Source organism: Ammospiza nelsoni, chromosome 13, assembly GCF_027579445.1.
Source record: "Ammospiza nelsoni isolate bAmmNel1 chromosome 13, bAmmNel1.pri, whole genome shotgun sequence".
Taxonomy (NCBI): Eukaryota; Metazoa; Chordata; class Aves; order Passeriformes; family Passerellidae; genus Ammospiza; species Ammospiza nelsoni.
Window position 1 is genome coordinate 5,853,338 of NC_080645.1, and position 20,084 is coordinate 5,873,421.

Genomic DNA, 20,084 nt, shown 5'->3' on the forward strand with positions numbered 1-20,084 from the left:
TCTCTTCTTGGTTACTCCTATGGCCCATCTAGGCCAAGAGCCACCAGTGCACAGTGGAAGTTACATCCCATGGAGCTGACAGCAGCATGATGGGACCAAGAGCTTGTGTCAGAGCAGCAGGAATATTGTGGAGAGTGGGAGCTGATCAGCTGAGCATTGAGAGCTTCCAGTGCTGTGTTGAGCTGGGTTTGGAGGCTTTCCTTGGCTCCTTGTGTTGTTCACTCATCACTGATGCTCTCAATCAAGGCTTACAGACCTGTGGTTGGAAACAAGAAATGTGAAGTTTGAAGAGCAATGTTTTGCTGTCTATTTCTGTTGTAGGAGGGAGAAATTGGGCCCCATTGTTCGGCCAAAATCAAGGTGACCTTTCAACCCCTGGAAGCCCTGGAGTATCGAAGTGTGGCTTACTGCAACATCTCAGGTGCAGCTCCTTTGCCCTGCTTCTCTCCCTCTCAGTGAAGCCATGGTGCCAGCCTGAGCCCACTGGGCTCCCATGGAACTGCTGGGAAGAGTCCCTGGTCAGCAGGGCAGTGCTGGCACATCCCCACTGGCCCTTCAGCTTCCATGGAGTCTCCTGTACAAGGCCAGGGCTCAGAATGCTGTGTCTGCCTGACTGATCCCAGAACAGCCCAGGCAGTGCAGGGAGAGGTTTCATGCCATGGCTTTGCCAGCATTTCCTCAAAGGCCAGAGAGCTCCAGAGCAGAACAGCTTTAGTGAACAAGCACTCAGCCCCTGCAGGCCCCTGGCCTCCAGGATGGGTCCATTTGCCATGGATCCATCATCAGGTGGTAGGAGCTGAGTTAGAAATGGGCTCCCTGAGCCTGGATCACCTCCCATGCCCAGACAGCAGCAGAGCAGAGGTGGCTGAGCCCCACTGAGCCCAGGCTGTTTGTAGAAGGAGCACCCTTGGCCAGCCCCTGCTTCTCTCCCTGTGTGGGAGTTGTCACCTTGCAGCTCTCACTCTGTGGAAACAGAACACAGTGCTGAGTGGCAGAAGGGGAGCACTGGGGCAACAAAGGCCTGTGCTCCTGGGCCAGTAGTTTGGTAATTGCCAAACTCTTCATGAGCTTTGTGCCTTCACTGAAGGGATTTCAGAGCTCCTCTAGGTGCACGGGAAGGAAACCACACAATCACAGTATTTTAAGGGTGGAGTGGACCTTAAAGGTCATCTAGTCCCAAGGCCCCTGCCATAGGCAGGGACACCTCCCCCTGGACCAGGTAGCTCGAAGCATGACTGCATCCAGCTCAGAGTCAGAGACAAGCACTGAGGCAGCCTGGAAAATCCAGTGGAACAGAGGGAATGATTGTACTGAAATGGACATCTCTCCCCAGGCCGTGAGATGAGGCTGCCCCTGCGCCTCAGAGGGCAAGGCCAAGGACCCTTGGTTGAATTCAGCATCCCTACACTGAACCTCGGGAATGTTTTTGTCTACACCCCCTATGTCTATGAGGTGAGCAGCAGGGCTTGGGATGGATCCTGATGGCTCCTGAGGCAGCAGCAAGCCTGGTGGAGCTGTAGAATTCCTGCCAACCTGGGCAGTTGTGAGCAGGGAATATTTGTTGTACTGCTCAAATCTGAGGGGTCACAAAGGTGTGTCTGTTGTTCCTGAAGCCCCAGTCCCTGCTTTTGGGCAGCCTTCCTTAGGGATCAGCTGGGAGACTTCCTGCAAAACAACTCCTTGGCACATGAAACCAACACTGCCTCAAAAAGCTGCATGTTCAGAGGCTTTTGTGGCAGTGCCAGACACAAGGCCCCTTTGGACTGGGCTCTGCAGAAGCAGCTGCAACAAACTGGCTGCCTTGGGCTTCAGCCCACTGCAAACAGCTTCCAGGCAAGTGTCCCTGCCTATTCCTGGAAGTCACAGGAAAGCCATCCAGCCTCCTGGCTCAGTGCAGGCCCTTGCAAAGAGCTTGGGAGTTCTTTCCCTTGCTGACCAGTCCCTCACCACACTTCAGCCTTGGTGCATCTCTGGCTCTAGGAGGAGAAAAGTCATCCTGGGTGTCACTATGTCCTCAGTGACCGTCAGTCACTACCCAGCCAGCCCTGACATGGTGGGCTATGGGGGACAGTCTCCTGTGCATGGGAGTACAGGAACCCTCCTGGCCAGGGGTGTGAGCTCTAAAGCAGAGAAGGCATTGGCTAACCAAGGTGGAGAAAAAAAGAGCTAACTCTCCATAGGGTTCAGTCTGAGGTTTATCAGAACCTTGGGAAAAGCTCCACGCCTGACGGGAAATCTAACTGTGAGGGAGCTCTTGCTGGGCTACAACTGGGCGTGGAAACAAGAGCGGGATTTAGCGAGCAACCAATGGGAAGAACTGGGGGTGTGGAAACCGGGGAGAGCGACAAGAGGGGCAACAAATCAGGAAATGCTCTGAGGGAGGGCCCCAAACTCTGGCCAATCACTCGACGCCGCTGGTGGAAGGTTCTGGAAAGAGGGGATGAGAGGCCAAGAGACTGACAGGAGTCTGGGGAGGAGATTGGGGAATGAATCCGGAAAAACTCGAAGTGCTGGATGGGGAGTAGGAAGGATTGACAGGCTGGTGGGAGTGAAATAACTTGAGGCAAGCCAGTTTTGGGTTCAGCCAAGGTCACAAAAATGGCAAAACCATAACAAACAGAGAACTGGGGTGATTAAACAACAATATCTAAACCATAAGAGACAGAGAACTGGGGTGATAAAAACACAATACAACACTTGGGAATAAAGCAAAGAATTTTTCTATCTATTTTCCTCGCCTCCAGTAGTGTCAAGTTTTCAAAACAATCATGAGACAGCAACTGAAAGAGGTAGAAAATGAGGCCCTACATCATGCCAGAAACTTTCAAAAGTGTGGCTGGGGAAGGGAAAGACACGCTGAGTTTTCTCACCAAAAGATGGTGCTGTCTGTACATTTTGATGCTGATGCCTCATTCTCAATGTATTGTTTTCATGGTCTGGGAAAAGGTGAATGAGTAGATGGTGCTGTTGGAGCTGTGCTCACTGGGGCAGCAGCAGCTCTGGGCTGATTCACTATGCAGCCGCAGTGACCCCACTCAGGGCTCTCAGGGCCAGCTCTCAATGAGCTTGGTGCTGCTGAGCAGAGGGGCACTGCTCTGTGTCCATGGGGTAAGCCCAGGGTGACTGCAGTTCTGTGGAGTTGCCACTGCTCTGCATGAAAACCCAAAGGCAGAACTTGTCCTGTTGTATGTTTTGACTTCTGCCATTCAGCAGCACAAAGCATCTTCTGCCTTTTCTGGGTGTTCATTGCATCATTAGACAGTAACTCACAAGAAGGGAAGATTCCACATGTATTTCCATTTTGCTTTCTTGCTTCTGCAGGTGGAACTGATTAACCAAGGAGCTCTTGATGCTCCCTTCACCTATATCCCTTCAACCACAGAGGTGGACTTCCATTTCAAGATTAAGCCCGAGCGGGGCATCATTCCAGCAGGTGGGACCCAGACTGTTCGGGTCTCCTTTGATGCCACCGTGCTGGGGAGCTTTGAGAAAGAATTTCAATTCAGTGTGGCTGGATCTCCTACACCTGTGATCCTGACCATCAAGTAAGGACCCTGGGAGCTGGGTGGGCACATCTGTAGCTGTCTCTGGGACATCCCCCACCTACCTCATTCTGGGGTGGAGCAGAGAAAAAAGGTGTTGCCTGAGGTGTGAATCTCTGCTGTGATCCTGCCATTGCCTTAGTGTGAGGCTGCCTGCTGCCCTGTGTGGTACCCAGGAGCTGCAATGACTCCTCCCTGCGGGGATCTCCCTCTGCCTTGGGCCATGGCAGGCAGTGGGATGGATCAGCTTTGGGCAGCAGCTGCTCTGGGATGTCCCACCTGAACACCCAGCAAGGCCCCCAGGGCTTTGAGATGGGCCAGCCTGGGTGATTCTGCAGCAGCAGCAGTGTTTGTAAAAACTCCTGTGAATAATCCCTGCCAGATGGGCAGCAGCAGCCTCAGCTCCCCTCTCCCAGCCATGCTGTGGGGACAAGCTGTGCTCCCAGCTCCTGTGCACAGAGGGCTCTGGTGCCTCCTTTGCACAGCCAGCAAAGGGCTGATGTGGGAGTCAGGAACTGTGCAGCAGGAACTGTGCCAAGGACTGGGGCACCATCCCGTGGGCTGGTGCCATGTCAAGAGACAATCCTGGCCCAGCCAAAGGGAGAAGGGCTGATCATAGGGGAGGTAGAGCTCAGTGCTCAGCACCACAGCAGCATGAGGGCTTGTCCCTGCCAGCCTGAGCCATGTGCTGCTGGGAAAATGGAGTGGAAGCAGGAGAGCTGATGCTGGCTGCTCTGCATCTTTGGAGCTGGGCTGCTGCTCTTGGGAGGCACTGGCTCAAGGCAGTCAAGAAATGAAAACAATCTGAACTTGATTATACCAATAAGATAAGGGAGATGGACAAAAAGGAACAAGGAAGTTACTACTTAGCAAGAGAAAAGTGGTGAGTACGTCTGCCCATAGTGGACAAACAATGATGCTGGCTTTGTTTTTGGAGGAAAAGTGCTGCTTTTTTAGTTTGGAAATCAAGAGGGAACCTTTCACCATCAAATAATTGATTTTCCTCTGTCCCTCCCCCAAACTGGTCATGGGATGTTTCTGTGTAAGCAGCTTTCTCCTTGAGCAAGGGCAGGTGTCTCTTGTTGAGATGTGCAGAGCAGAGCCAGGGGCAGTCCTGTGAGTACAACACAAGGCACAATTCACTGCTCCTTGATTTTGAGCCAAAAGGCAGAGTGGGCATTGATTGGCATCAATACGTGAAATCAACTGGTGAATGTTGTGCAGCTTCAAGTGCTGATTTCAGAGGGTGTTGGTGGCTTTTGGAGTGTGTCTGCTGAGTTCAAGGACAGGTGAGGTGGTGTGCTAGATTCAGGACAGCCTTGTTTGGTTGTTGCAGCTATTGCTTTTGGCTGTGCCAGCTGTGCACTGCTGACAAGCTGGTCCTTTCCTCTAGGATTCATCTGTGCCCTGGGTAGAACTGTTGCTGCTCTTTTCAGAGGATGTTTGGGGCTCCCCTGCATTCATGTCTCAGAACTCTGTCTGTAATGATTGTGTGGGTCAAACTCTCCTGGGAAAGCTTCTCTATGGGAACAGCAGTTCCAGCTAAGAAGTAGCAAAGCAGGGAACCTGTGGCTGGAAAGCCTGCTTACAGAAGTTTGTGGGGACACCTTGATGTCCATCCCATTGCAGCTGGGGAAACTGAGGCACAGAGCCATGTTGGGGTGTGTGTTCAGGGTCCTTCATGGGACCACTGGCATCCTGGGGCCTCTCCTGCCTGCCCATCAGGGGCTGTTGGCTGCTGCCACTTGGCTTGAGCTGCCTCCTGTGCCCAGGGCCCTGTGCTGAGCACACGGGGCTGTGTTGCTTGGGAACCCAGGGTGCCCTGAGCCCAGGTTTTGTGTCCCCAAGCCACGACAGCCAGACCTTTGCAATGCCTTTAACCGAGCCATTGCCTGCTCTGTCCTCGCCATCCAGGGGCAGCGTCACTGGACCGGATTTATACTTCGACGTCCCTGACCTCGACTTCGGGGACGTCTCCTTTGGTGAGTGTTCCCTGGGCAGGGACACAGTGTCAGGGATCTGTGCCTTCCAACAGAAAAGCACCCCTCATTCATGATCTGCCACAGCAGCCTCTTCAGGCTGTGAACTGCAGGGCTGCTGCTGCCTCAGGGGGCGTTTTGCCATTGTGGGATCAAATGGAACCACAGAATAGAAAGGCAGCTGTTGTATCTTTGCTTCTTTTCAACTGTTGACTGTTGTCTGCATGTGCTGACCTCAGTCTCATTTGAGGTTTTGACATCTGGGTTTCTCCTTTTTGTGCCTCTCTTGCCTCCCTGCTGGCAGAGATCACTATTGATGGGCACAGAGAAGCTCTGGGCTGCACCTGCAGTTGTTTTTACTCCCCATCTGTGTTCCAGTGACTCTTGGTGAGCAGGCCTGGGGAGAATTCTCCTCCCCACAGAGCTGGCCAGCCCGGCCAGATGTGCACTGCAGATCAGGCTGTGGCTGCTCTCCGGGCTCTGCAGGAGATCCCCACCATGAGTGGCTGTATCTCTGCAAATCTCAGAGCTAAAGTGGGGATCCCCTTGCAGGCACAATCACAGTGAGCAGCACGGCTGTGATGTCCCTGTTTCTGGGTGAGGTGGGACCTGGTTCCTAATTGCTAATCTCAAAGCAATTAGAGATTGCCCCCAGTTGAGTGGGCTCTGAGCTGTCACGTGCTCAGTCTGTTTGGCCCAAACCAAGAGATGCTTTAAGGGTCCTGCAGAGAGAAACTGCATTAAGTGCATCACGTTCTAGTTCCTGATTTCATCCTCATTTTCTTTTGCTGTAGCTTCTTTTCAATGACAACTCACTGTTTATGTATCTTGAAAATGGTGAGAGTGTTGGCAGACTTACCAGGGAATTTTACAGCTTGAATTCTCAGAGTAAATGCTCGGTCTGGGTGCACACTCATCACTGAGAGAACTGGTGCTGCTTTGGGGCAGGTGAGGGAGCTCCTCCCCATCACAAAGAGAGAAGCTTGCAGTGTTCAGCAGGGTTAGGAGTGGGTATTTTCAAGGCTGCAGTCTGGAATCAGTGTCAAAGGGAACTAAGTGACAATTAATTCCTCATGCAGCTTCTTGGTGAGCTGTAGTTCAGATAATAAAGAGCTCAACTCCAATCACACTTTCATCCTGCCAGGATATTCCCACCAGGAGTCATGCCATGATGAGTGCCTAAATGGATATTTGTGTCCTTTCCTAGGCTTTCCCTGCACCAAGAGCATTTGCCTCACTAACAACTCTGTGGTGCCCGTGATGTTCAAGCTCCGCATGTCGGAGGATGGCATGCAGCCAGCTGTGAGCAGCTTTGATCAAATACGCAAAGAAGGTGACCCATCCTGGGACAAGGGAATTAAATTCTGTATGGAGCCAAGGGAGTTCACAATGAATCCCAGCCAAGGGACCATCGTCCCCCAGGAACACCAGCATATTAAGGTATGGGAAGAATCCAGCCACAGACGCTTCAGCACCAGGGCTGAAGCTTCACTGGAGTGTGGGAGGGCTTTAGCTCTGGTGCCAGCTTTGAGCATCCTGGGAGTGAGAGATCTGAACTGCTGGGAGGCCTCTGCTAGCTGGGTTACCCAGGATGTTCCTCAGGGAGCACTGTTTTGTTTCCAAAATCATACACTGAGATCAATACCATATAGTCAAGTCCTGAAGCCATTCTTGTGTTTTTGAGAGCAACTTCTTTGATTGCAGATGGGCAGAGGAAGGATGAGGGCAGAAGGTGTCTATTAGAGAGATGTCATAAAGCAGTTAGCTTTTCTTCTTGGTCTCATTTCTCCTCTCCTGGGGAGCAGAATGATTTGTGTTCACTGCAGGGATCTCCAGTGGAGACAAAACACTCTGCAGCCCTGAACTGCCCAGCACCTGCTGGGCCACTCTTTGCCCTCAGCCTCCTTCTGTAAAGCTGAACTCACTGTGTTCAAGTCAGATTTCCTCTGCATTTATGTCATTGTAGTCAGATGAGAAATTGGCCCCTTAATTTGAATACAGTGGTGTGTAGAGCTTTAGTCTAATGTTTTAATGAAGCTGACCTATGCTGTGATAGCAAGGTGTGTTTGACAAATCTGGTATTGCCAGAAGGCTTTTGCTACTCTGAGACTCTGCTCTACACATGGACCAGCAGAAGGATTGAGGCCAAATCCTCCCTCAAGAACTGGAGGATATCACATGTGAGTAATGAGCTTTTGTAAGGAAGAATTTACTTTTCTTTTTTCCACCAGGTGACCCTCTGTTCCAACACTGTGACGAGATTCAAACGGAGATTGCTGGTGGACCTGCAGGGTATTGCTAAGGAAGTGGCAACGGTGTTCATCATAGCCAGGTACCTTCCCCTTCCCCCAGGCACTGCCTTGCACAGGCTTTGCTGGCTGCAGCTCCCAAGGAGAAGTGCTGGTTAATGCCCTCATGTTGTGCCAGCTGGACATGAGAACAGCAGTGCTTGGACAGCAGCCTGTGGTGAAAAGCACCTCTGGTCACAGCCCAGCATGGTCCTGGGCCCTTTTCTAAAGGGACCAGGAATGATATCATTTATTGGCCTGGGTGTTGGTGCTTGAGGTGGAACAAATTATCCGAGGAAACCCTCTCCTTCTTCCTGCAAGAGATGGAGTTGTGCTGGTTGTAGCCACCGTGCATTGGTTTGGGACACACCAGGCGGCCTGCTGAGAGTCAGGGTCTGGTTCTGTTCATGACCAATGTGTTCTGCTCCATTTCACAATCTTTGGGGGTAAATGTTCTCCATTCTCTCAGTATCTCTGATTCCCTTGGGGTCATCTCTTTGCCCAGATGTGTCGTTCCTGAGCTGAATGTGTTCCCCATAATCCTGCCGTACCGTGAGTGCCTCCTGAAGGTGCCATATGAGAGGAAGCTCTTTGTTACGAATTCCACCAGCCTTCCTGGCTGCTACGGGCTTATTCCCCAGGTTTGGCATCACATCCACCTGCACCTGTCAAATATTATTGGGGAGATTATTAGGGGAAAAAAGGGTTTGGATAAGACCTTGCTGGTTTCTATTCAGTCTTAACAATCTGCAGAGAACAGGATCCTACCTGAATGCAAACTTTAGGATGCAGTTTAAGGAAACAGTTTATGTTCTAGTCTACAGGGTGTTTTCTCGTGGGAGATCTTAGAGGGTTGTGAAAAGCTGCTGCATCCACAGACACCAGTGGCTGTGCTGGCAGCCTCCTTGCAGGATCCCCTGGGAGTGCTAAGCCTACAATTCTTGCAGCTTGTTTGTGCCTTTTACCTTTGTCCTGAGGAGTTTTAAACGTGTGTGTACGTTGCTGTTGCGGTGGATGTTAAGGAGTCTAAAGTTTCTTCAGAGGTCCCTCTGAAGTTGCATTTCATTCTGTCCCTTCCAGAAACGCAAGGAGGATTCTCCTGTGCTCTACAGCAGCCCCAAGCCCTGTGGGATTGTCCAGCCTTACAGCACTGCAGAGATCCCAGTTACAATCGAAGTGCAGACAGTGGGCGAGCATCGCACCAACATTCTCGTCGGCGTGTTCGGGGATGCGAGACACCCACGGGTGAGTGCGAGGGGAGATGCGAGCCTGTGTGCAACTGCTCCTGGAATGGTGCACAGGGGACAGGGACTCTGCCCGGGAAAACAGCCATAGGCTGCTGTGGAGAAGGACAGGAGGGATGGGTGGCACAAACAGCCCGTGCCTCATAGGTGGTGATGTCAATGTCTGACACAGAAGGTAGTTCATCTAAGCTGGAATTGAGGGTAGTTTTAGTTAATTAATCTTTAAAATGCTGTTAAATTTGGAAACATCTGTTTTAAAATATCATCTCTCTGAGCACAAAAGATGATGTCAGAAGACTTCTGGGAACCTTGAGCTTTCTGTAAAAGAAAGGAAAGCTGGCATTTGAAGAGTGGTTGCAAGGATTTAAACTGGTATTAAAACATAATGAAATGATGATGCCAAATTCCCTGGATGGCACCAAACATCTGAACCTGGGCCATTGTGGCACTGCATGTAAATCAGTGAACAGGAAGGACAGGCAATGCAGGCTGTGCCAGGGAGCCTGAAGTTTGACAAAACAGTTGCTTTCAACTATCAGGCTGCTTACCTTAAAGAGGAGGGTTTCTCCCCACCAGAATAACCAGTTGTTTAACTGTCAGCCTGGTCTTAACTAGAGATTTCTTGCAAAGCTTTTACCTTTGGGCCAATAATTTGTAGTTTGAAAGGTTCTCTTACCTTAATCCTTTTAAATTTGGAGGTGAACCTGTATTTTTCTTTTTCTTTTCCCCAAAAGCCCAGCATTTCAGCTGGAATATGGTAGCTGTCCCTAAAGCAATAACTTGAGCAGGGTTGAGCTGTTTAAGCTTTTTTAGGTTTCCCTGTTGTGGTTTGTTTTGGGTGGATTTTTAATCTTTCTTGCCTGCTTCCTGGAACAGGGAGTAGAATTACGGAGCACTGGATGGCTGGATGAAATCTACCCAAGTCCAACTCTGTTAGAGTTTGGCAGGATCCCAGCTCTACAACCCGCTTCACAAAGCTTTACCCTCTTCAGTGAATGTCTCGTCCCTGTAGCCTTCAGGGTAGACATTGTAAGTATCTGTGGGGCTGTTTTCCAGGGAAATGGACTGGCCAGTAGCAGCCATGACTTGGTTTTTAAATGCAAGATTTCCATATTGCCCTGTGTGAGAGGAGGCAAGATACTCCAATATTCCCTCTGAGTGAGGCAAGAGGAACCTGGCTCTGGAGTGGTTTTAACTGGGGCACCCCTCAGTGAAGTCAAGTGCAGAGATGTTGGAGCAGAAATTAATCTGGGTTGTGTTGACAAGTTCTCCCTTAATTTTATCTTTTGTCTTTAGCTGTGTGTGTCACATTTTGGAGCTCCGAGATCAAGAGAAACCTGTGGTCCTTTGCTCCCCAGAGCATGGGTTTCACTGTGGTTTCCCTGTCCCATCTGCATTTGCTTTGTGCCAAACTGCTGTTAATAGTAGAGAGCAGGGTGTGAGGTGTGTCCTCAGACTGCTGGTGGGGAGGCAATTTTCACACCTGCTGGGGGTCAAGCCATCTGGGCTGTCCACACAAAGACAAGTGTGGGGGTTGTGCACCCCCAGCCTGTGATCTCTGTGCTATTGAAGAGCATCTTTGGGGAGCAGCTGCAGAGAAAGGCTGTTTAATGTGTGGGGGCTGCAGAGGGCAGAAGGAGCTGGGGCTGCTCCCCTGGCAGGGGGAGCAGGGCTGGTGCAGCCAGGAAGGGCTTGTAGGCTGGGCCTGGGGCTGGCTGGGATGTCTGCTGGAGGGGGAGATCTGTGAGGGGCTTGAGGCTTGTTCTTCTTCATGCTGGGTGTGTTGAACTTGTGGAGCTGGATAAAACCTGATGCTATGGACTTGTTTGGTCTGTGGATAAAGCATCAGGCCATGTGGGAGAGTCCAGCCACAGCCTCCTGGGCCAAGGAAGAGGGGTGTGAATTTTCCTCTTGCTGCTTTCCCAGCTGTTTGGGAGATAAATGTCATTCTGAAGCGAGGGTTTTTTTCCAGGGCAGCTTTCTCTGACTCCACAATGGAGTTCTGCTTTCAGCCTCTGCAGGGAGCAGTGCACCTTGGCTGGGTGCTCATGGTGTGTAAAGGTTGGGTTTCACGTGCTCCTGCCAGGGCCAGACCTGCAGAGCTGTGTCTGTACAGCTGTGCTGGTGCAAGGCCTTTCCCCCTCCTTTGGGCACCTTCCAGCTCCTTTGCTCAGTCCATGAAGTCCATGAGAAAGCAGATGACAAGAGTTCTTGGGAAGAGTGGGCCATGCCCACAGAGCACATGTTATCCAGTTTTCTTTCTGCTTCCTGCTTTCCTGCTCTGCTATAAGCATTTAGAGGTGACTTTTCCAAAGCAGAGGGCCCTGGGGCACCTCTCTACAGCTGATGATTGGTGGGGAGTGAGGGCTTCAGTCCTTCAGGGGGTGTTGAGAAGCACTGATGGCCCCTTGGGAAAGAATCGTTTGGTGTTGGGGTTTTGCTTACCTGGTTTTGCAGAGATATATTCTTCAGGCTCTCAGCAGTGTCCTCCAGCCATGTGGTTTCTGCAGTGGGATTTGAGCAGTCCTGACTTCCTCTGGCCTTGAGCCTTTGTGAGAGGCCAGGAGAGAGAAAGCAGCTTTCCTTGGCCCACACTGCAGAGAAAGACTGGGGAAGGAACACTCTCCTGAGGATAAGCATCCCTTGGGTTGGGCAAAATGGGGTTAATTGGGTGAGTCCCTAAAAGGAGGGGAAAATACAGGTTGTATGAGCTCTGCTGTTGCCCAGTACTGTAGCTTAACTTCAGGGAGATTAAGCCTTCAGGATTTGTATCCTCTCCTCTTTAGTCTTTCTTTTTCTTATATCCCACAAGACACCAGGGTGTATGGTTTCCATCCTAAATGCATATTATGTTTGTCTTACAGCTTTCCAAATCCTACTGCTTTGTTGTTGAACCCAGAGAAGGAGTGATCCCTGCTAGGGGTGAGGTTCCTGTGACTGTCACAGCAACCCTGGATGACACTGTGGGCTTTGAGGACTCTGTCCAGCTGTTCATTAGGAACAGCCTTTGGAGCACCGTGTTTCTCCAGGCTTTCGGCATTGGCACCACAATTGTCATAGATGAACCATTCGCCCCAGAGCTCAACTTGGGATACCAATTCAGGTAGATCTCTCCACTCCCACCTCTCCTCCTGTCTCAACAAGGAGCAGTTTTTCTGTAGTCCTTCCAGCAAGATCTTCTTCAGTGTTCAAAGCCCTGACTGCTTCCCTAAAGGCAGAGATTCCTTTACAAACATGTGATGGGCAGTTGAGAGTTGTTAGACACCCTCAAAAGCCACTGAAAGGGAAACCAGTTGCTAAATTGCCACATATTGTCTTTAGTTCCAATACATTGATGTCCTGGCTTGATCAAGTAATGATCTCACAGGCTGCCCCAGAACAAAAGGTTCCTGAAATGGTGCCCAGATGAGGCAGTCCCTCCATGTGGCTGAGGGACCAAGGTAAGGAAGATCCTTTCTCTTGCCCTTGCCCTTTCCCAGTGGCACCTCCCAGGCAAGCAGGGGCCCTGGGAACAAAGAGACAGGAGGGTGACAACCCCCACCAGGAAGGCAGGAGCCCACAGAGCAGTTCCAGAGGCAGAGCTGCCAGCAGAGTTTTCAAAGTTCACTTCCAAACAGTTTCTAATTGCAAAATGAAGTTTCTACAAATGGCTCCCAGTGCAGAGCCAAGGCTGATATGAATGAGAGAGGCTCTGCTCCCCTGGTTTCCTCTCCTGAAGCAGGCAGATGATTTTTGCCAGCTTGCTGGGATCATCCAGAAACTGCCTCTGAGGCAGCTTTTAGGAATGTCTGCAATCCTGCCCCTACACACAAGGTCCCCAAGGGCAGCATCTCAAAGATTCAGTTTCAGTTTTGGGCACAGATTAACACAAAATACAGCAACAGTATGAATCACCCCAGAACAAACATTTTGGGGGAAAACACCACGTCCTGTTATCCTCACCTGGAAATGTTACATTACCGTTATAAACATATTTCTCGTTGCAATAATGACATCAAAAGGGCAGCTTATCACACACTACTTCTGGTCCACATTAAGAGCTGGAGATGAAGACAGTCTCCAAGCAATCAACACCTCAGGTTGCTCACTGGGAGCAATCTGATGACCAGGAAAATAGCTACTCCCATACTTTTTTCCATCCTGCCTTCTATTCCAGCCTGGTGCCCTGTATTCGTCAGTTCAAAGTAACAAACAAGGGCCGCCGTTACCATCAGCTCTTCTGGAGTGCAGAATGCTACAGCCCACCTGAGGAGGAGGCCCAGAGTGTCTCAGCCCTCAGTAGCCCCGAGGATGATTCCCAGAAGCCCAAACGTGCCAAGCCTGCGTTTGGGGTGAAGTCACCAGCGATGGGCCTGGCGCGAGGCCAATCTGAGGACATGGTGCTGCGAGGCTTCTCCCGCATCCCACAGGTGAGATCCCCTCCTCTGGGCTTGTTCCACCGTCCCTTGACGTTTGCCTGGGGACATGAGCAGGGGCCTTCACAAAACTGATTTAAGGCTACACGTTTCTGTGGCAGCACCAGTTGCTTTCCTTGCTGGCCACCATCAGACCCGCTGAGACTTTATTGTGATTCCACAGCTACCAAAACCCAGTGCTGATCCCAAAGCAGGGGTGGAAGGAAATATTGCTCTTTTGGGGCAAGCAGTGTTGCATGCTGAGTCAACAAAGAAGGGCAGAGAAATAAGTTCCACTTAGACTAGGAGCCCAAAAAGAAAGTGAATTAAACAAGTGCCAAGTGGTTTATCTGGGGTGAGCACAGAGTGAAACAAAAGCCATGTCAAGGGAGGGGGTTTCTCACAAGTGCCCTTTGTGGTTATTGGGGTGCAGTGTCACAGACAATTGAGCACAGGAAGAAAAGGGGGCAGTGACTGTAACTGTGGCAGGAATAGGGCCCGTGGTGGGTGCAGAGCCAATGCAGGGCATTTGCAGGGAGCCCTGCCACTACCCACTGGTGACAAGTGACTCTTGCTTGCAGGAGGTGCAGGATTATGTGTTCTGTGAAGCTATCACTGGGACAGCCTCCAAGATGGAGAGGATAATAGAAACAATCATCACCTGTGAGTTTATTCATCCCTCTATAGAAGTATCAGCCAGAGAATTCTCTTTCTATGTGGAGAAGGTAAGTCTGGATTGCATGCTGGCATTTAACAGCATGGCTGAGGGGGGTGTGTGCTTGTGTTGAAGCCCCTCTTTACTCTTGCTGAGGCACTTTGTATAGTGAGTGAAGATGCTTTTAGAGATGAGACTGGTGTTTGACTTCCCCAAAGTAAAAGTGCAGTTCCAGCTGCAGTGCCAAGGAGATGGTGGCCACTTCCAGAGAAATGCCAGTTTCTGTGCTCACTGTAAAGGGAGGCTTTTGAGGACCCTCCAAGGCACGGTGATGTCTGTACACTGATGCTGTAGGGAAGCTGGGAAATCTGGAGATTCCTGTGAATTCCTCAGGCTGACAAGGAAAAACCCAACATCTCCTGTGTCTCTTTGCCTTCTCTGCTGTTGGCATGGATGCTTGATGGTACAGCTGTATGGTACAGCTCTGTGCATTTCCCTAAGCCTCCTCTGCTTCAAAGGATCCCCAGGTATCCTGCAACTGCAGTGATGATAACACTGAGGCAGAGCAGGTGCCCTTTAGTCTCTGGATCCCAACTCCAGCATCATCTTTCTGCCTCCTGCCAGTTGTGTGAAAAAGAGAAGGCGGTTAATGATTTGGTTTCTGGAGTTTCAGGCCTTTCCTCTGGTTCCCAGGCTTCGAGTGAAGTACAGAATCCCTGGAACAGGCAGTTCAGGTGTAATTTAGAAGCTTTTCAGCTCTCCCTGATTCTGCCTGGGTTCTGCTCGATGCCACACACACAAACTGATTTGTTGCATTCTATGGCACAGCACCTGTTTGGTACCAGTACGTACAGAAGTCGTTTCCCAAAGTCTCTGGTTTCTCTAAACCATGCAGGAAGCCCAGCACAATGCACAGACAGGAAGGAAGAGCCCAGGCTGCTCAGAGCTTTGTGACCACAGACACCTTGTGCCTGTAGCAGGGGCTGCAGGACACGTGGTGCAGACAAAGTGCTTTTGGAGGCTGCTAGAGCCAGGAAGGTTGTGAGAAATGACTGTCAGTGAGTGAAGATCCTCTAGTGCTGTTCTGCCCAATAGAGAGACAAAACTGGAGACCAATGGCCTGGATTCACTTTCTGCTTTAGATCTTGTTCAAGCAGCCACCTCCGCTCAGGGGCCTATTCCCTCATGTGTACTTGGGAGTGTTTCTCTGTCCTCCAGAGGGTGCTGTGGTTTCTAAACATGAAAAGCATCTGCTGTCAGGAAAAACCTCCTGGAAGGGTAGAAACAAATAGAAATTGCAAATAGAAATGAATGCACTCCTGAGGCTGAAAAATGTGAGCTGCAGCAGAAGCAGAAGGAGGTCTGTGTCTAGTTGATGCTGTTTTTCCCTGTCTCCTGTTTCTATAGAAACCCAGTGATGTCCTGAGGCTGCAGTACCAGCCTTTGTCTTTAGAAAACACCTGCCTGCTGCCACTGGACCTCATGCTGGACTTGGAGCAGCCGTTCCAGGTCTGTGATGAGGAGCAGCAGCCCCTCCCAGGTGGCCAGGTGAGCAGCCCTGGACTCCTCCAGTGGGGTCTGGAGAGGAGGGATGTGGTGGTACCTTTCTGTTGGGAGCTCCTTGAGTCTAGAAGTCTATTCTGTATCATCAGCAATGGGCTGGCCTGAGCTGAATCAGCAAAGCTGCTGAAAGAATCAAAATCTCATCTGAATTGAGAAGATCCATCCTGGCTTTAAGGCACAGGGAGGAGGGAGCAGGCAGCTGGGTCTGGGCAAGGCATGCAGTAGAGGTGTCTCCTGGAAAGCATGCCAGCTCTCCAGCAGCCACCCCTTTGGATTGGGGCTGAGCACAGCAACGGGAGCCTGAGGGATCCTGGACTGGACTGTGGTGCCTGCAGTCAGACCCCTGCTGTAGAGAGATGAACCATGAACTGAGGAGCCCATGCTGGGCTCACTTTGAGCATTTACTGTTTGCTGCTGTCAGACCTTGGGACATCATCCCACAGGTGATTAATTACTGCTCATCTCCTTGCAGCCTGTGAGAGTGGATGTAGGGGAGACCTGCCATCTCTACATCATGTTTGATCCAGCTTATGAACTGGATTTTAAGAGCTGGAAAGAAGAGAAGGTTCTGAAGATAGACATGGTCAGGGGCCATCCTTTTGTGGAGCGTATCAGCCTTCAGGGAGAAGTGCACTTCCCAAATCTCCAAATGCAGCCCAGCTCCCTGGAGTTTGGCTGCATCAGGGTTGGCACTGAAGAAGTGCGTTTCCTGGAGATAACCAACTGCAGCCCACTGCCCGTCCAGTACCACTGGTCATTCCAGTCCGACAGCGAGGTGACCAGGTTTAGGTATGTGCACCTTTGCCCTCCCCCTCAAGCTCTTCTTGCTGGTGTCCTGTTTGTACTTGGCAAAGAACAAAGCTGTTTGCCTGGGGTCTGACAAATGACACTGAGCAGCTGTGCTCAGGCTGGATGCTCAGGGAATAGGTTTTCCACCAGTTTGATGCTGCATAGCCCCCAGAGTGGTTTCCCCTGGGAAGGAAAGCTGGGGTGAAAGCTACTTTCTCAGGCCTCTGTGGCCTGAGGCCATGTCCACCTTGATGAAGGGCTCCTAGTCCCAGCTTCCACAGTGCTGCTGGAGGCCTTTCTGGCCCCTCTGCTTTGGGATGGGTCCTCTCTGCAGGAGCTGCTCTCCGCTCCTTGCCTTCCTCCCTTGCATTGTGCTGGAGGATGCCCAGAAGGTCCCAAGACCAGAGAAAGAGCCACTTAGCACCATGGATCGTAGAGCTACAAGTTACTGCTGCTGGCCACTGGGGTTTGCTGTTATGTTATTTTCCAGAGATGAGCTTTACCCACCTAAATTCAAACCACAACCACCAAAGGGGAAGGCAACCTATTTGGATCACCCAGCATCTCGATGGAGACACTTCAAGATGAGATATGAGGAGACAGCCAGAATGCTGAGCACAATGCAGGATTTTAACCAGTCTTTAAGAGACAAGGTAGATTTTCTTGTACATCTACTGCTTGTGTTACCTCCCCAGCCTGCCACCACCAAGTCCTGCTCGTGCTGACCTCCCTTTTTGCTGCCCTGCTGTCCTGTGCCCTGACAGTGGGCTGGGCAGCAGGACCAGTGGCTGGACATGGGCTCTGTGGGAGGGAGAAATAGGAGAGTTTTCCTTGGAGAAGCTCACTCAGATCCTACAGACCTGTGTTGAGTGTGGGATGTTTTGCCTTCACAATGTAAGATGAGGCTTTTATCTGCCTCGTCATGGTAAGGCCTCCAGCTTCCTTCCCAGAGCCAGCTGAGATGATCCTGATCTCCATGGAGCCTCTTCCCAAGGCAGCCAGACTCCTGTTTGCAGGGCTCTGCTTTCACCCAGAGCTGCTATTGCACTGCTGGCCCTGAAGCTGTCTTACAAAGGGAGACTTTGCAAAGTGGCTATCTCTTCCTCCTAGCATAGAAAATGGCTTGTTTTTCAGGTGCAAGCAGAACAAATTCCTGAATACCCTCGCCTCCAAGTGGGGTTTGAGGGAGTCAGTTGCTCCGTGGACACACCGCAGACTTCCCTCGAAGCGCAGGAGGTAAGAGGGAATCTGTCTCACTTGCACACTGTCAGTGTGGCAAGCAGGGCTGCAGCTCCCAGTGCCACTGGTGGCCCTCAGCATTGGCCACAGAGGGGCCTCCCATCCCTGCAGGCCCATCACAAAGTGCTGCTGGAGCAGCTGGTAGTTGGAGAGGCTGTGCAGGACACCTTGTAGGGCTGCCCAAGGACACTTTGCAGCACCTGTGGAGGGCACTGCTCTCCCTGGAACTCCTCAGGTGGCCCATAGGAAATTTTTGCAGGAGCTTTTGCTGTAGCACGTTGAGAAAGCAGCATTTAAATCAGAGAGAGGGGAAGAGCCGCAGGAGTCAGGTGAGCTGGGCTGGAGTCCTTTGCTCAGCTCCAAGAGCTCTCAGAGTCTCCTTCTTTTCTAAAAGCAGTAAGAAATGCTTCTTAAAGGCAAGTTGTGCATCAGAGAGAATTTCTACTGCCAGGAGACATCCCAGTTCACTTTCCTGTAATGTACTAATTAAGGCATTGATCTGTGAGTATGGGAGAAGATTTTCCCCATGGTCCCTCCACTGGTCAGTGGCATGGATGCAGGATGAGATGAGGGTGATTCTGGCAGTGTTTGGGGAATAGGCCCCTCCAGGTACAGCTGCACTTTGCTCCAAGATGCTCTTCTGCATCCATTGCCATGCTCAACAGCTCAGTCTCTCCTGTCTTCCATGCAGGCTTTCAGTATCCTGCCAGTGTCAGGTGTGCTGCAGCCAGGAGAGAGCCAGCAGGTCTCCTTCACCTTCTGTGGCCACCTCAACACCATCTCCGATGTCACGGCGCTGTGCCACGTGGAGGGAGGTCCCACCTACGAGGTGATGCTGACTGGGGAGATCTCACATCTCAGCTACCTCGTGAGGCCCCAGGAGATCAACCGTGGCTTACAGGTACCACACACATCCCTGGCACAGCTCCTTGCCTTGGCACCACGGCCAGCAGGTTCCTGCCCACCTTGCTCCAGGGCTCCCTGCCCTTCCCAGCCCCTTTGTTGGCTCTGGGGCTTGGAAGTCCAACCTTTGAGGGACACATCTGGCATCCAAGCTGCTTTAAAATGGCCATCTCCAACCCTCTCCACAATGCTGGGAATGCCTCTTTTTCAGGGTACCTAACACTGCCTCCTGGGGCAGGCAGGGGCCCAGTGGGGATGCTCTGAGGGGTGTGTCCCTGAGACATCCCTCTGCTGGTCCACTCCTAAAGCCTGACCTCCAAGGAGATGCTCTTGTCTAAAGCTCTTGCTTAATCCACACAATGATCCAGGCAAGAAGTTGGGCTTCCAGTCACTACAGTTGGAGAGACTGTCCCAGAATAATCCCCACTTCACTCTTTTCCAGTCAAAAGCCCACAGATATTCCCAGCTGCTGGCTCTGTCTGTGTTGCCCTGGGTGACTCCCTTGTTGCATCCATGTTGCTTGCCAATACTTGCATGCAGGTGTCTTTTCTTCTGGAATGCCTCAGTGCTGTCTCTGTTTCTCCTGGCTGTTGGTGACCCCTCAGAGGGCAGAGGAGGGCCTGTGTCCCCTGGTTCATTCATTGCTGGCCCTCACGTGGTTGTTACCACAGCTCTGTGTGCTGCCAGAGCTCCCTGGTGCTGTGCAGGTGCCCTGTGCCTGGGGGTTCCCCGGTTCCCAAGTGCCCCTATCACCTCCCTGGTCCCTGCTCCCATGATGTGTCTGCTTTCAAACCCAGGAGGGAGAAAGGAGATTCTCAGCAGCAGGCCCAGGTCTGTAACTTCCCTCTCCTGTGCCTTCTCTTCAGATGTTTAATGAAATTCATCACAGCAATGTCACCCTGGTGAATGGTGGCAAGATTGAACTCAACTGGGTGCTAAACCCTAGCCCTGCAGATAAGCATCTGCCTGGTGTGTTTCTGGTCAACCCCACCACTGTAAGTAGCACAAGTGACTGAGCCCAGCCCTGTGTCAGGTGGCCCAGGAGAGTGTGAAAGGAAAAAAGAAAGGGGGGAGGTGGGGAAGGGGGAACAAAGTCAGAGGGGAAAAGCCCAAACCCAGCCATGAGAGAGACAGGGCTGTAAGCAATTTCTGCTGGGGCCAGAGAAGGTCAAACAAGTGCTCTCCTGACAGACTTCCCCACGGCCTTGGCTGGTGGGTGGCTCTGCTGTCAGAGGCGACACGGGCGGGAGGCACAGGTGTGTGGGTCACTGTCCTGTCCTGCTGTAAGGGGAGCAGAGGAGAATTCTTTTTGATAGATTTCTCAGATGAAAATAAGGCACAAACGCAGCAAGTGTTGTATCTGAAAACTGTTTGTTGATAAAGAAAGGGCATGGTCCCGACCAGAGGGGGGACAGAAAAGAGAGAAAATGAGAAATGGAGAGAGCAACAGAGGACAGGGACAAACGTCACTGCTAGAGCCCTGAGGCG

At 51.4% G+C, this 20,084-nt stretch overlaps 1 protein-coding gene across 1 annotated transcript in view; it reads left to right on the forward strand.

Annotated features, from left to right (window-relative positions):
* LOC132079268 (hydrocephalus-inducing protein homolog) overlaps window positions 1–20,084 on the forward strand; it is a 60,723-nt gene that overhangs the window by 10,103 nt on the left and 30,536 nt on the right. Inside the window, exons 7-24 of the mRNA XM_059481770.1 lie at window positions 322–421; window positions 1,334–1,452; window positions 3,322–3,545; window positions 5,457–5,524; window positions 6,729–6,854; window positions 7,610–7,701; window positions 7,753–7,853; window positions 8,315–8,450; window positions 8,890–9,054; window positions 11,918–12,156; window positions 13,210–13,462; window positions 14,029–14,172; window positions 15,510–15,650; window positions 16,138–16,454; window positions 16,945–17,107; window positions 17,589–17,690; window positions 18,385–18,594; window positions 19,463–19,591. Of these exons, the coding sequence (XP_059337753.1) occupies window positions 322–421; window positions 1,334–1,452; window positions 3,322–3,545; window positions 5,457–5,524; window positions 6,729–6,854; window positions 7,610–7,701; window positions 7,753–7,853; window positions 8,315–8,450; window positions 8,890–9,054; window positions 11,918–12,156; window positions 13,210–13,462; window positions 14,029–14,172; window positions 15,510–15,650; window positions 16,138–16,454; window positions 16,945–17,107; window positions 17,589–17,690; window positions 18,385–18,594; window positions 19,463–19,591 (2,829 nt within the window). The remainder of the gene's footprint in view (window positions 1–321; window positions 422–1,333; window positions 1,453–3,321; window positions 3,546–5,456; window positions 5,525–6,728; window positions 6,855–7,609; window positions 7,702–7,752; window positions 7,854–8,314; window positions 8,451–8,889; window positions 9,055–11,917; window positions 12,157–13,209; window positions 13,463–14,028; window positions 14,173–15,509; window positions 15,651–16,137; window positions 16,455–16,944; window positions 17,108–17,588; window positions 17,691–18,384; window positions 18,595–19,462; window positions 19,592–20,084) is intronic.